Below are 16,225 nucleotides of genomic sequence, written 5' to 3' on the forward strand. Positions count from 1 at the left end.
GGGGATGAAGGTGAGTGTGAGCTTGAGTTTGTGAAGCTTTTGGCTAAGATTGCAAGCACCTTGCAGAAATTGAACCTCACTTTTTATGAAGCAGCTAAATGTTGAAGTATGGATGGCAATTTGTCAGGAGCTAATTATGTTTCGTCAAACATCCTTGGCTGCCACAATTGTGGTTTTCCATTGAAACATGATTTATCCAAGATATTTTGATATGCATTTTGCTCTGCTCGTCTCACCACTCCTCTTCTTAGTATGGTCAAACTGTCTAATCATGCAAAGATTATATTCTACACTACGTGCAATATGGCCTTGCACATCCTCAATTAGCGAGGTGCATTCCTATAGACTAATCATCGAGATGAGCGCATGATGAATGGAACACGTAGTAATGCATCTCAGTGACCGGTGGCATGCATGATTTATGAGGTGTAGGGTATAATTTCTCCTAATCATGAGTTACTTTGTGTTTATTGGCTTAGCTGGAGCGGGTCCTGTATTGAAGAGAACATGTCCTTCTTAGTTTGTCGGGTTCGGTTGCCGACTTTATAAAGCTGGACGGGAACTCGGGAAAACTAATTCCTTAACGCACTCCACTTCAAATTAAGTCGGGAAGTGGAGTAATTTTCTGCCGAGTTTATTTTAAGAAACTTATAATTAGCTAAGATTCAGCCGAGAAAGAAAAACTTTTATTATTTTTTAATCCGGAAACGGTACAGCTGTCGACTTTAATCCTTATATGGACCTCCTCCCCGCTCTTCCGTTACCTAACCTGTTTTTCCTCCGCGTTTTCGAATTACCCAAATCTTCTGTTCTTGCGTCGCGACGAGCGTGGCGTCGGCATTCTTCTTCTTCTTTACTTCCCTAGATCAGCACCGCTGAGGACGAGAACGAGGAGGAAGAGGAGGAGGAGGAGGTGCAGAAGCTGCCCTCATCGGAGACAAAGTGAGCGATCCGTCCCCACTTCCCTATTTTCTTGCCTCTGCGTCGAAATCCCGTGATGGTTCTTGATTTCTAGTTTGGTCTTGCAGTTATATGGTACTTTTCTCAAATATCATGTTTTCTTGATTATTCTCTGAGTTCTTGTGATGGTTCTTGATTTCTAATATGGGTTTGGGTGATATATTGGTGATAGTTTTTTGGATTCTAGAGATGGTTCTTGGTTTCTATTTTGGCTGGGTATTTTATGGTAGGTTACCTGTTCCTAATTTCTTTCATTTTCTTGGATTCTAGTGGTGATTCTTTTTAGGTTTTGATGTTATATGGTGATCTCCCTGTTGTGTTATGTGCAGCTATTTAATGTGATTTCTGTTGTTTATTCTTTTGGATAATGTATCTGTGCAGTCTTTTATGATGTTTTAATTCTGAATGATATATTGGTGGCTAAAACAAGTTTCTTTAGTTCAGATTTAATGAGGTCTACCCTTGCAAGTAACTTTGCGGATGTTGGATGTGGTTTCTATCATATTTCTTGCTCCTTGCCCTTTAGGTAGCTCATATGATCAATATATGTTTAACGAGATCTTGTCAGATTTTTCATTTCTGTTTCAATCCTTGTGTTTTGCTATGTATTTCATACTGCATGACGCAAACAAGGACTTCAGTAAAGAACTTTGAAGGTTTGCTGGTATAGGTATCTTTGCCATTCCTTCGTTCTTGTATTTCTTTCAAACCTTGAGATGGTTCTTGACTGGTAGTTTGGATTTGGCATTATAAGCTAATTCCCCCATTCTTCTTGTTTTCTTGAAATTTTCATATTGTTCTTGATTTCTAGTTTGGTGTTGGTGTGTTATGGTGATATCTCTTTACAACTGTCCAACATTAAGAATTTTTGAAGATTTGATATGTGTCGGGATCTTCTGCTGCATTGCTTTTCTTTTTTATTTTCTAATTTTTAGAATCTTCTGCATCACTCTTGAAGCTGTGACAGTTTTATTTATGAACACTGAAAGATCTAATGTGGCTTTTATTTTCTCTCGGTTTTTCTATGAACCATGTGGTTGTGGGAACTTCCAAGATCTTAACTTTAGTAAATTAATTTATGTTAATCAATTGCTTTTTAGTATATTTAAATTGGTGATAAAATTGTGTTGTGTTTTTTTGGGTGGCTTTAAATTATTGTAAATGCTAGCTATCATCTACTTCTCCATAGGCAAGTTACTGCACTGTGTATGAAAGAAGGAATTTATTAGATGTTTTTGAAAAAACTATAAAAGAATAGAATATGCATTGGAAATATGTTTAAAGGTATAAATTATAACCTATTAGCTGAACCAAATTATTTGGATGGGGCTTGATGTTTATGGTTATAAATGAAACCTATATTATTTTAAAAAATGGAGGCTTTAACCTGTCTAATGTTTTATCAAAAAATCCATTACCTTTTATTAAGGGAATGTCATGAAAGAACTAATTCCGATAGGTTACTTTGTTAACCTTGAACTCAGCACATGTGATTCAGATGACTGATTAAGAACCAATTATTGACTAAGGCTCAAATCTTATAATCAAAGCACACGTTCCTCAGCTCATGTAATGCATATAACTTTTGTAAGGTGCTAATTATGATATATTTTTTGAGCCTTTTCCTCCCCCACCCACACCCAAAAATAAAAAAATAAAAAAAATCACTTACCCCCTTTGTCCCTCCCTCTCCCTCTCTTGTCTTCTTGTGCAGTTTTAATTGGACCTTAAATTTCTCTCTTCTCTGCATCTCTTGACCACCATTTCTTTGTGCCTTAACATTTTTCTTTTCCTTTATCTTCTATATATGTTCTAATGCCAAATTATTGATGTGTCTGTGGACATTGTGGGAAATTTTGCACCTTAGTTGGGGCGTTCAGAGGATAATTCTCCCCCCATGCTCTTAGCTCTCTCTCTCTCTCTCTTCCTGAATTCTAATTCTAATACAGATATCTTTCTTCTGTCATCTTCTTTGTCTCTTTTATTGTTAACTCTTTGTTTCTTGAGACGAATAAGAGAAGCCAAAATGTTTAACTTTTAGAGGTGATTAGTTGATTTCACTTGAGTAGGTTTTGTTGAGAAAATGATACTTTCTTGCGGGGACTTCTATGTTGAGTAAGAAAAGATGATAGCTATATATACTAGTTTGGATCGCCTAAATTTTTAATTGTTTTGGGCCTTTTCAGAAGGACATGGTGAATTGACATGCATTCACCATATTATATGTTGAATAAGAAAAGATGATAGCTATGCAGATGTTTTTTAAGGTGGCTTAGATGGACCAAAAGATCGTAACTTAGTAATGCAAGAAATGTCCTCTTTTTTCTTTTTTGTTGTTGTTACATGCATTCAACATTCTCTTCAAGGGTTTCCCGAAATGGTTGGAAACTTTTCCTATCTTGTTCTTGATTGATTATGTCACGTGGTGTCAGAGCTATGCAAGGATTTTTAATAATTGAAGATTTGTGCTGTTTCACTGAATGTTATGGTTTTTGGACTTTCCAGTATTTGTTGATCCATTCTGTCACAGGCTTTCTGTCAATGATTGAAGTAATTTTCATTACAACAATATAAGTTTATTATTTTTATGTTCAGTCATTTAAAATAAAATACTTGTTTACTTGATGAATTTGATGTTCTTTGGTTTTTTTCTTCTTTCTTTTGACATTTTTGCACTTCTTTAAATTTTGGTTGTCTCATCTAGTTTAATGGTTGATCTTTTTTACTAATGTTTTAATAGAATTTTTGCTTATTTCAATTCTTGATGGCCATTGGAGTTTCTTCCAAAGTTTTTATGGTCTGGGTATCATAGAGCATGGTTGTAATGATCTTATGCATTGATAACCATGGACATTGTATCAGGTTTGCAGCAACTTGTACACACTATAAATTGAATCGTGCCCTTGTATGAATCATCAAGTTCATTTTATACGAATCGGCTGACTATGGCAGATGCTCTTGATTTATCCCCCAAGTGACTTCTGAGGTGGACAAAGAGAAACTGATGCTATGATCTTGTAAGAATCATCTTGCTGATTTTGTTGGAGTTGGTTATATGCCATTTGGTTTTTTGAACTTCATTGTAGGGATTTCTAAGATGGCTAACAAAGAAGAAAAACTGCAATTCAATCTCGTAAATGATTTGTTCCTTCTTTTGTTTGAATTGGTACGTTGAATTTGATCTCCTCTTGCAGCTATCTTTGGAATGAATAGAGACTATCAGTGATCTTGTTCTTCTCGATATAATAGTTTTTTTGCTACATATTGCAGGATTTTTTTTTATTTTGAAAATATGTACTATATGATGTTGTTGGTTTCTGATTAGAAGACTTAGCCACTATTTGTTTTTATGGTTTGTTTTGATCAAAGTTATTTTTCCTATGATTTTATTATTCGTTTATGTTTGGTAACTTGTAAATGTTTTTTCACTCTGCATATAACTGATGTTCTTGGAAGGGGGGTTTCCAATTTATGCTTTCACCGCTGCTTGAATTTTGATTGCCTTCTCTAGTGGCTGACCTAATGGAAGAATCTTTGAACAGGGCTTCTTTTTGCCTATTTCAATTCAAGATGGATCCAGGGTTTCTACATATCTTTATGATCTCTAGAGATTGTAGATAATGGCCTACTTTTGCTTTGCAGGCAGTTTGGGTGTTGTGGTATATTTAGTCTACGATTTCTGATGTTCTTTTGGATGGCAAAGAGTGTTGAAATTCTCGAATATAGTTAATCTCCATGCAGAGATTATGGGGCATAGCGATACCTTTTTGCTTCCCTCACAGTCGTGGACATTTTTTTTGGAAGTTAGATGAATTGTAGTTCTAAAAGATAACCATTCACCTGTACCTTCATCCATGAGATGCAATTTCTTTTGTTTTTTAATGTTTAAAGCATGTGTGTCATTATTGTCTGCTAAAATTTGGCGGCTTTTAAGTTTCTATTCACTTGTATGGTTCTCTTTCTCTCCAGGGGTGCAACTTTTATTGTTGATAAAATGTTGTTTTGCAGTTACCAAGTTTGTTCTTGCTGTGAGCTTTTGTCAGTATTAGTACAAATATATGCAGAATTCTTCCATTCAGGCTCTTCTCATTGAATTATTGAGTTTGTGCTTTTTTGGGTGTTCTCTTGATTAATTTGCTTTTCTAAAAAGCTATACATTTTGCTCCAAGTTGCTTCTGGTATGCATGTTTCTATTGTTCATGTAGTTTTGATGTCTTTTCCTAATTTCAATTCATGCATGTTCGCGAATATGATAAGTTAAGTAGTACAAATCAATAAACACACACACACACACACACACACACACACATATATATATATATTGGTGATCATGTACAAGGATTCTTGCTTCTAACTCCTAACAAACTCACACAATCCACACCCCATTTAGAAACCGTGGTATGGTATGGTACTCACCTTGATGCACATGCACCAGAGCCTGGAGACTCCATTCCTGAGCCTGAGGTACCGGTTGACCACCCTTCGGCACATGCAAAGGCAGGACCCTCTCCGATAGCATGATGAGTAGGATGGACAGTATGACAGCTGAGATCAGAGGATTATCTGCTCAGATAACAGGTCTCACGGACCGGATGACAGCTTTAGAGAGAGAGAGAGTTTCATGGTCCTCCGGGAGCTCGAGCAGCTGAGTCAGAGATATCGGCACAGAGCCAGCCAGCTCACAGGGCTTACAGACCCTTACAGTCATATCAGCCCAGACCTCCTCTCGCCACCTATACTAGGAGATCTAGAGCCAGATCCCAGCCCTTGGATGCCTCTAGGCCTACTGATAGCACTGCAGGGACTCATCTAGATTAGTGCCTAGAGACACACTGGTTATCTATGTATCTTGCTTTCTATTGTTTGAGAACGATGTTATCTTATTTGGCTTATTAGAACATTGTAATTTTTGACTCTTATGAAATGCAATGTTTTATTATGGTTTATGATCTTTGTCTTTAAAATACTTTTCACCCATGTATTACATATTCTTTTGATGATGACAAAAAGGGGGAGAAGTAAGAGAAGAGAGAAATTGCAATATAGGGGAGAAGTAAGAGAAATTGGAATATATGCATCCTTAACCAAAGCCAAATTGGAAGAAAATATTTATTGAGGGGGAGAAATATATATAACAAAAAAAAAATCTGCACTCTAGAAGCTCTAAATAAGAAATTTGAAGTTTAATCAAAGATTCTAAATTAATGGCACATACGACACTTGCTTCGATACATAACTTGAAACTCTTACATTGGTACAAATTCTTGAAGTCTTATCTTAAATAAAACACAAGAGTAAGGGGGAGCAAAACTAAATTTCATTTGGCATAGATTTGGATTAGAAAGGGGGAGCTTTTGGTTGGCACATCCTATAACTCAGAAAATTCTGAATTTTCAGCCTTGAAATCATTTTCTAAACTTTAAACCTCAATTCATATATAAATGCCAATTTAAGGATACTCAATGTTTTGTAATCATCAAAAAGGAGAAGATTGAGGATGATAGTATTATTTCGATGATTAACACAACAATTGAGTGAATATCAAATTAATAATGCAGTTTAACTTGATACATCACTAATGAATATCACACCCTCGATACATTCATGATACATTAAGAAAATGAGATCAAGACGACTCACAATGATTAACAATGAGATAAAATATGTAGTAGAAAATGATAGAGAGCTTTTAAATCTAATTCGGCAAAGTTTCAAGTCAATTATACTCTTAAGGGCAAAACTGTAATTTTCATTGTTAAGGGTATGAAACCCTATTGTGCCATACACTCAAAATTATTTGAAATATGCTCTATTGACTCTATGAACTAGTCTAACCTTAGGATGCAGGAAATTATGAGTCGAGTCGACCCCAAAGAGGTTTGGAGTCGACCCTGATACATATGGCACGCACTGGCATGAAGTGACACACTTGGCACAGAGTAAGAGTCGACCCCAGAAGAGGTGGAGTCGACCCTGGCGCACTTTGGGACATTCTGGCACTTCTTTGTAAAAATGGCACAAATGAACAGTAACTGGGGTCGACTCCAAGTATCCTTGAGCCGATCCCAGGAGAGGAGCCGACCCCAAAGAACCATAAGCCGACCCCAACTTGCAACCTCAAAGAAAACAACTCTCTGAAATTTACTGAGAGAGCTGACCCCAAGTTTCCTTGAGCCGACCCCAAGTTTCCTTGAGCCAACCCTAGGTGGAGCCGACCCTAGGAAGACTTGAGTCGACGCCAGTGGAGCCGACCCCAAGAGAACATGAGCCGACCCCAGGATGAGCGTCCAAAAATCATGTCTCTGAAATCTCTGAGAGGGCCGGCCCTAATGGAGCTTGGGTCGACCCCAAGAAAGCATGAGTCGACCCCAGTGAAAAAGTCAGAAAAACAAGGGTTCTGTGGTTCCTGAGAAGGCCGACCCCATTGTAGCAGGAGCCGACCCCACTGTAGCAGGGGTCGACTCCAGAGAAGTTTGAGTTGACCTTAAGGTTGATGAACAGTAACTTGAGCCGACCCCAGAAAAGCTTGGGTCGACCCCAGCACGGCTGACAGCATAACAGCTTGTTTTGCTGAAGTACTTTTTGAGCTCCCAATGGCTAGAAACGGCTAGTTTTTCAAATCAAACAGTTGGGGAGTGACCAATAGAGGTTGGAAAGTATTTAAGAGACACTATTCATCAGAGGAATGCATCTTTTGCAAAAAATCAATAGAGTATTCAAGAGAAAGCAAGCCCAAGTGTTCTTCATCAAGTTGCTTCATTCAAGTCCCAAAAGAAGGTGGTTAAGTAATTTGAAAGTGCATTCAACGGCTCCACCAACCTCTTATGAAGTGAAGTAACTGAGCAAAGAAGAGAAGAGCATCCTCAAAGCGATAACTATTTCTCATCTCTTCTTTTAGTGCATATTTGTTATATTTGCTCATTTAGGAGCTACATATTTTTTCCTTTTAAATTTCTTGTAACGTTTGTTGGTGAGCCCGTAAAACCAACGGTGTAGGTTGTTGGTGAGCCCGCAAAACCAACATAGGTTATTGGTGATCCTGGAAAACCAAAGTGTAAATGTTTTTGGATTGTGAGCTCGGAAAATAATACAACTGTAATCCACGGGATTATAGTGAATTCTCAAGGGAACATTTGGGAAGTGGACGTAGGTGCTTAGGAGAGCACCGAACCACTATATTTCTTGTGTATTTGCATTGTGTGTCTTTCTAATTTCACTACACGCACTTAATTAATATTAACTAAACTACCCATTCATCTATCATTTTGATTAAGGGATTAAAAATTTAAAAAATTCAATTCACCCCCCTCTTGGCTTGTCACCTAGGGCAACATTTCGCCCTTAAAATTAATGTACCTGAGATTACAAAAAGTTGAGGGTGCTTGACTTTCATGTCTTCCTCGAGCTCTCAAAGGGCCTCTTTCAGAATGATTGCTCTATTGTATTTTCACATAAAGAATGGTTCAATGTCATAATACCTAATCCTTCATGTCCACAATCTGCACCGAATACTTCCTAATGAATACCCAACAGCTTATACTCTACTACATGATTTGGGTCTAGAATATATTTTCTCTGCATCAATATACGGAATACATTACACACCCCTGATAAAATCGGTGGTAATGCCAATCGATATGCCACCCCTCCAACCCTGTCCAAGACCTCAAATGGCCAATTTATCTAGGTAACAACTTACCGCGAACCCCAAACCTCATTACACCCATAGTGGAGGATAATTTGAAAAAAACATATTCACCAACTTGAAATTCCAGCTCTTTCCTTTTATTATCCGCATAACTCTTTTGTCTACTCTGAGTTGTGCGAAGTTGTTCTCTAATTGCTTGTACTTTATCTATAGTTTACTGCACTAACTTTGGACCTAAAAAATTTTTCTCGTCTACATCATCCAACAAATAGGAGATCGGCATTTTCTACCATACAACACCTTAAAAGGAGCCATTTGAATGCTTGCTTATTATTGTAGGCAAACTCAGTTAACGATAGCTGAGTATCCCATGCACCACCTATGTCTATGACATAGGTTCTTTGCATATGTTCTAAGATCTGAATGGTCCACTCCAACTGTTCAATTTGCGGATGAAAAGTTGTACTGAAGTTCAATTTGGTACCAAGAGCTTTACGAAGGCTCTTGCAAAATTGCGACACAAATCTACTGTCTTTATTTGACACAATGGTTATTGAGACCCCATGCAGCCGCACAATTTGTTCTACACACAAGCATGCCAATTTCTCCAAAGAAAAACCAACCCTGAACAGTATAAAGTGTACTGACTTGGTCAGCCAATCAATAATCACTCACATGGCATCATTACCTCGACGGATTTTAGGCAAGCCAGTACAAAATCTATGGTGATGTGCTCCCACTTCTATTGGGGAATGAGAGAGATTGTAGTGGTCTAGCGGGTCACTGATACTCAACCTTTCACCTACTGACACACTAAATACTGAGCAACATACTGAGCTATATCTTTTTTTTTCCACCAATTTTTTTTCTTAGATCCCAATACATCTTAGTGCCTCTCGGGTGCACTGTAGAGAGTTATGAGCCTCATTAAGAATCTCTTTCTTCAATTATAGATCTCTTTGGCGCGCACACTGTGTTATCGAACCTTAAAGAACCATCCTCATGTATCCGAAATTCCGACTGGGCACCTGACTCTACAGCTTCTCTGAACTTCTGTCACTTTGAGCCCTCTTTCAGAGATAATTTAATCCTCTCAATTAGAGTAGGTTGTAATATGAGAGTGGCAAGTTGAACCTTATGTGGAATTTTGTTTAGCAGTCTTGGACTGGGTCATGATCTTGGTTAGTCTAAAGTTGGAAAGATAATTACTATGAAACTTGGAATTGAGATAATAAGAAACGGATGATAAGACACATGAAACCAATGCTGAGTAAAAGGTTTTACTTGTTGGTATTTGTATGATATATCCCTTTTGCTTAGCCGGATATTTGATGTATGTATATGTGGATATTTGTTGGTTTAATTGAGTTATATTAATGTTTGAAAAGATGTTTCATAATTTATATTTTTATTTTGGTGTCGCTTATTGCTATTTTCAAACTATATTACTATATTGGTGTGAATGTGCAGAAATTCTTACTGGGCTGTAAAGCTCAGAACCCCTCTCTCTTTTTTTCAGAGCTGCAGGTTGCATAGTACTTGGCTATGGTTGAGATCACAGGTGGAAGGGATGAATAGATAGAGCATCTTTGTTACTGGTTGGATGAATGAAATTTGTAGTTTTGAACAAATTTTTTACTTGTTATAAAACAAGATCATTTTTGTTCACGGATATTGAGGTTGTAATAAGTTTTTCAGGCCTAGCATATTCTCTAAGGCTCTGCCCTAAGGAGCGTGCGGCCATATCACGTGGCCGACCTAGGTGGCGGGTTTGGGGCGTGACAATTTAAGCTTCAAACTTATTTCTTCAGTATCACTTGAATCTATATTTTACGTTGTTTAGCAATATAGAAATGATTTTTCCCCCAACAATGTGGTTGCAACTGGTTCTCTGAGAAGCAGTTTCTTATTTGGCGTTTGTGCACCAATTGAATTTTGTTCATCTTCTCTCTTCTAATGATTTATCTGTTGAATCCTTTGGCAATGTATAAATCTAGAGTTTCTGCATGTATGTACATGCTTGCTAGAAGGTTATGGTGGATGATATTTAGATATGATGGTATCTCTTTTGCATGAGATGGAAGTGCAGTACTTTGCACTATGATGATTTTGTGATGTGTCGTTTTTTTTAAATAACCTTATAAGTGTTAGTCTTGAAAACATATGTTTTCCTTTAGTTCTAATTTTTCTGGTAGGTTGGCTATTGTCATTCTGTGCCACAAGATGCATTTAATGGTGTTGAGAGATTTTTTTTAGTGTTTGATAGGGTAAAATGCTTGGGTTATACAAATTGCATTTATGTATGCATGCATATAAATTTGGTAATGTTTGGTCGTTTGCGACATTGAAGTCTTCGGATCCATAAGTTCTTTCACTTGTTAGTGGAGTACATGTATATGCAGGTTTCTTACAGTCATTGTTGTTGAGTTAATTAAATTTGTACTCTCATGGTGATTCCTTTATGATGCCAATCTCTCTCTCTCTCTCTGTTTTTTGCGGGATTTTCTCCAAGTAGCTTCTTATATATATGTTCCTGTGTATATTGTTGGAGTCCTTTGTATGGAATTGGTGTCTTTTGTTTCATGCTTTTTTTTTAATAGAATGTGATGCATGTCTCATTAGATATGACAAAGGTTGCAGTGGATTTCTATCTTCAAGATATAGTGGGGAAGAATCCCTGCTGGTTTGCTTTTAGAAACAAACGTGTCTTGTGAGAATTATTGGTGGTATGATTTTTTGCCAAATTTCTGGACAAGGATTTAAGCATTTGGTACGTTTTTTTCCCTACTCTTTCTTGATGGTTCATCTTAGAAGTTTGTTGTTTTTGAAACATTTTAGTTGCTGCATAGCTATTTTTGCTAATGATATTATACAATATTCATGTGAATTTGACTATTGTGTTCGGCATTTCAGGTTTTGTACGGTGTTGATGGTTCCAAATGTTGATGTTTTTTACTCCTTACCTAATTAAAATCACAGCGAAGAAATAACCTTTCAGCTGGGTACTTCCTTGAGAATATTAGTTGTCGATGGGAGTTATATAATGGTTCTCTTTTTTTTTAGTGTGCGTGTGTATATGTGGCTAAGGACTGTTTCTGGTTTGATTTCATAACTTTGTTATAGCCATGCTTCCTCTAAATTAAAATAGGTTCCTTGTGGTTAAATTGTTTGTTGCAGGATGACTTGAGATAAAGTGAAGCTAATGATCATGTGAGCATCTGCTCTTTTATTTCCTTTTAATACAAGTGATTTTTTTTTTTTGGGTGAAGGGGGGGGGGGGGGGGACTTTGAGATGGCTCTCGAGAAGCATCAGTATATTTGCTTTTGGTTTAGAAACAACCTACGAGACTTATTTGGTCATTTCTTATAGGGCTTTCTGAGATGTAGCTGAAACAAATCAGCAGAATTAATTTTCTTGTCTCATAAATCGATGTTTTTTTTGTTTCAGTTTGTTATCACAAGGCACGTTTAATAAGAATTGGATAGATGGAAGCTATAACATATTTCATTAGAATTGGCTAACATGCTGCTTGATCTTTCTTTTTCTTTCTAGGGTAACCTCTAAGATTGGTAGAGTTAAAAGTCTACGATTTTATATTTTTCTGGCTTATATTGATTTTTTTTTTTTTGCATGGTTTTTGGAATTCTTGCAGATACAGAATTCCAGAGTTGTTTCACTAAGTGGTTTTTTTGCAGAGACTTCAGTTGGATGCATATCTAGTCTCTTTCATATAATCTTTGAGATGGCTCTCGAGAAGCATCAGTATATTTGCTTTTGGTTTAGAAACAACCTACGAGACTTATTTGGTCATTTCTTATAGGGCTTTCTGAGATGTAGCTGAAACAAATCAGCAGAATTAATTTTCTTGTCTCATAAATCGATGTTTTTTTTGTTTCAGTTTGTTATCACAAGGCACGTTTAATAAGAATTGGATAGATGGAAGCTATAACATATTTCATTAGAATTGGCTAACATGCTGCTTGATCTTTCTTTTTCTTTCTAGGGTAACCTCTAAGATTGGTAGAGTTAAAAGTCTACGATTTTATATTTTTCTGGCTTATATTGATTTTTTTTTTTTGCATGGTTTTTGGAATTCTTGCAGATACAGAATTCCAGAGTTGTTTCACTAAGTGGTTTTTTTGCAGAGACTTCAGTTGGATGCATATCTAGTCTCTTTCATATAATCTTTTGTTACATTTCTTTTGATCTATCATTTGCATTGATCAGTGATATGGAAATACTTTTGTGCTCTTGGACTTACAATTCCAATTCCTGAGAGGTTATTTCTTGTTGATCTTTCACACTTAAATTTTCATCATCTTCTGGACCCTACTCAGTGCCGGCTCGAGCCTTAGGCGACTGAGGCGGTCGCCTAAGGCCCCCGGCTCGAAGAAGGCCCCGCTACGTCGTTGCCCAGTGCTCATCCCACCGCTGCACCACAGTTTTTACATCTGTAGGCAGTAGGCGGCGACGACGAGGCCTGGCTATTCCCTCCCTCTCCACAATAAAACCCAATGCCTAACCCTAAGCCTCCGCAACGAACGAACGAAGAGAGAAATCCTAGTTCCAATTGCAAACCCTAGCTCTTGCTGCGTTCTTCTCTGGTTCTCTTGGGTTGTGGAGAGTTCGGTGATCGTCGGAGGGGAGGGATGTGGAACCACCCGCCATATTGGAAGGACGGGGACGTGGAATCCGGTCCCCAGGCGTTGTACCCGACGATGCTGGAGAGCCCGGAGCTCCGGTGGGCGTTCATCCGGAAGATCTACGCCATCCTGACCTTCCAGATGCTGCTCACCGTCGCAGTCGCCGCCGCCGTCGTCTCTGTTCGCCCCATCTCCCACTTCTTTGTCTCCTCCGGCACCGGCCTCGGCTTCTACATCTTTCTTATCATTCTCCCATTCATCGGTACTCCCCTTCTTTTCCTTTTCTTCTTTCCTTAATTTCTTGAAGTTTGGAGAATTTTATGTTAGATTTTTCTTGAAACTTTCTGTTGTAAACCTGTAGGAGGATATCTAGCTTATCTTGGGTTGATGACTTCGAAGCTTTTTTTAGGGTACAAAAGTTTGATTAATAATTTTGTATCTAAAATAGCTCGACGGATTATTTTTAAATAAATTTTTTAAGTACTTTATACTTATTAAAATTTTTTTTATTATTATTATTATTATTTAAAAGGTCTATCTTAGTGAATTCGCCTTAGGCCCCCAAATACATTGGGCCGCCTCTGACCCTACTGATATACACTTATTACAATAAATGATTTTCTTCTGTGAAATTACATTTATTTTTTTTTTAATACACTTTATATTATTTATACATGTTTAAGTTGGACTTGGAGTTTTAAAATATGTGTTTAAATACAGGACATTTATATGTTCTGCTGTTTTTCCTATCATTTTGTTCATACCAGTGTAACAACTAAGTTGTTGAGAGGAGAGTAGTTTTTATTTGAATGTATTGTGTAGAGTTATAGTTCTGTTGTTTGCTCTGCCTACCTGATTAATTTATGTTATCTTTTAAGATAGTTGTCTTTGTATTTTCTAGCCAATGACCTAAAAAAAAATCTGCAGTTTGCATCTAACTGGAGTCTGTCTATGTGATTAACTTTGTTTAATGCAGTTTTTTTGATGTAGTTTCTATTGTTATATCACTAGATTAATGTATGAGAGGTGGTCTATTATTGGGCCCATTACTCCAATACATGTTGCGTAGCTTACTCCAAATATCTGCTATTATCTGTGTTCCAAATTTCCATTAGGTCTTATTAGATTTTGTATTCTGCATCAATATTTGTTTTTCACTATCTATATCTAAGTTCAGAAGGCAGATTTGGACCAATGCAGAGAATTTTTAAGTTTTGCCACTGTACGAATCTCTTGCTACCTATCATGATTTTCATTTGCTCCAACAGTTATTGCTGTTGCGTAGCTTATATTTTGTTGAAGTTTGTGGCTGATAAGTTTCGAAGAACTTGCGGCTTTGGTTTACTAATTTAATATATACATACAAACATATGTATATCTATAAATAATGTTTATTATGTCATTGAAGTTTCTTCTAATTTATCAATTTGTGATAAAATTATGTCATGATATTTTTGTCTCCTATGGGTATTTATCTGTTTTTTATTATTGAAAATGGCAACTATTACTACATTGGAAGGTTTAGTGCTTTTTAAATTTGGAAAGGAGGAAGATTTTAAAAAAATGTTAAAACATGGAAAACTACTAGAGATAATTTGAATATGTATAAGGGTATAACCTGTAGCCTATATTGTTTTACAAAATGGCAACTTTAAGTTCCACTTGTTAGATGTTTTGTCCAAAAGAATCCTCAGTTTTTGGTAAGGGATGATGATTTTAGGATTTATAATGCATGCAGCAGAAGCAGGAGAGTTAAGAAGGAAAATGAGTACATAAGAGAAATGATAGATATGGACAAAATCCTCTCTTTCATATTAATTGTAAGAGCTCTTGCATGATGAAACTTTATAAATATGAAACTATTTTAGAAAGGTTAGCTTTTGTAATTTTGAACTTTGAACTTTGTGATGCATGTTAACTGATCGAAAAAAGAAAATGATTGGTGGTTGAAATATTCTTATCTGATGATATGTTACTCAGATTGTGCTATGCATGTAAGTTATTTAACAAGTAATTTGATGGGCTGATCTAACTGAATTTATATCCATAACTCTGTTTTTCTTTCACTCCAGGACAAGTGTAATCATGATCTAATAGGCCTACCTCTGCTCTGTCATTGACTGGTTTAATTCAGGATTGGTCGCTGCCTCGCCCATCTCCTTATGCAGTCATTTCTTGGATCCTCTCTCTCTCTCTCTCAGACACACATATGAAAGCACATAGAGATGATGACGACCACCCCTTGTTGTATGATGAAATTATATTGCAATGCGAACTCCTGGGATTGGATCACAAATTTCACTTGTGTATAGAAAACACATTTTTTTGAGCTAAAGTTTTGATAATTCACACAAACTACATGCAAATTTGGAGGCTGGGAGATGGTTCGATCGACAAGCTCATCCAGTCTAACCATTCAAGGATGAGCAATGCAAGTGTTTTGAGCTGACCTTTGGGATTTGAAACCTTGAGGCTTTGCTAGAATAAAGTTCCCCAGAGGCTGGGTGAGGTGAGAGGGGCTTCTTCTTTGGCTTTAAATTTGCATTGCTTATTTTTTGGCTTTTAAATTTGCATGCTAGCGTGTTGGTTGGTGATTGAGGGTCTTCTTTGGCTTGGTATCTTGAACCCCTTGCTGACCAAGTAGGAAATCTCGTTAGCGTTTGGTGTTTGGCGCTGAGATCAAGTTAATGGTATGAATTGAAAATATGTAGATGTTGGTTACTAAGTATTGAAATGCAAGATCTAGTCTAGCTCAGTCCTGGAGCACGAGGTTCTTAACCTTGTTTTGCATACGAAGTGTACTGGTGTTGGACGCTAGTGTATTGGTTGTTGATGGAAGTTGATTTTGTAGGTAGGCCCCTCTCTTGCTGGTCCATTTGGGATGCATAGAGAGCAACATTCATTGTTGTTCGATGTGGAACAAACAAAATTAAAAGTGACATTGTAAATTTTTCAAGTAGTTGAATGGTTATG

At 36.9% G+C, this 16,225-nt stretch overlaps 1 protein-coding gene across 7 annotated transcripts; it reads left to right on the top strand.

The window, feature by feature from the left end:
* Positions 1 to 599: 599 nt before the first annotated feature.
* Positions 600 to 15,958, top strand: LOC113461040 (protein LIFEGUARD 4-like). 7 transcript variants are annotated; one of them, XR_005507877.1, is made up of 3 exons: positions 600 to 942; positions 3,823 to 3,977; positions 10,079 to 10,477. XR_005507877.1 is itself a non-coding variant. In XM_039117984.1 (2 exons), exons 1-2 carry the CDS (start codon positions 13,259 to 13,261, stop codon positions 15,333 to 15,335), a joined length of 267 nt encoding a protein of 88 aa, XP_038973912.1. In that variant the 5' UTR covers positions 11,896 to 13,258; the 3' UTR covers positions 15,336 to 15,958. The 7 variants fall into 7 exon arrangements, 1 of the variants encoding a protein (XP_038973912.1); XR_005507874.1 differs by lacking the exon at positions 10,079 to 10,477 and adding an exon at positions 15,325 to 15,958 and having other exon boundaries at positions 600 to 3,977; XR_005507876.1 differs by lacking the exons at positions 3,823 to 3,977; positions 10,079 to 10,477 and adding an exon at positions 15,325 to 15,958.
* The last annotated feature ends 267 nt before the right edge of the window (positions 15,959 to 16,225 follow it).

This window comes from Phoenix dactylifera, unplaced genomic scaffold, assembly GCF_009389715.1.
Source record: "Phoenix dactylifera cultivar Barhee BC4 unplaced genomic scaffold, palm_55x_up_171113_PBpolish2nd_filt_p 000294F, whole genome shotgun sequence".
In the NCBI taxonomy this organism is placed as follows: Eukaryota; Viridiplantae; Streptophyta; class Magnoliopsida; order Arecales; family Arecaceae; genus Phoenix; species Phoenix dactylifera.

What these genes read in the sequence shown, in the direction of transcription:
- LOC113461040 (XM_039117984.1), top strand. Translation starts at nt 13,259, where the DNA reads ATGTGGAACCACCCGCCATATTGGAAGGACGGGGACGTGGAATCCGGT.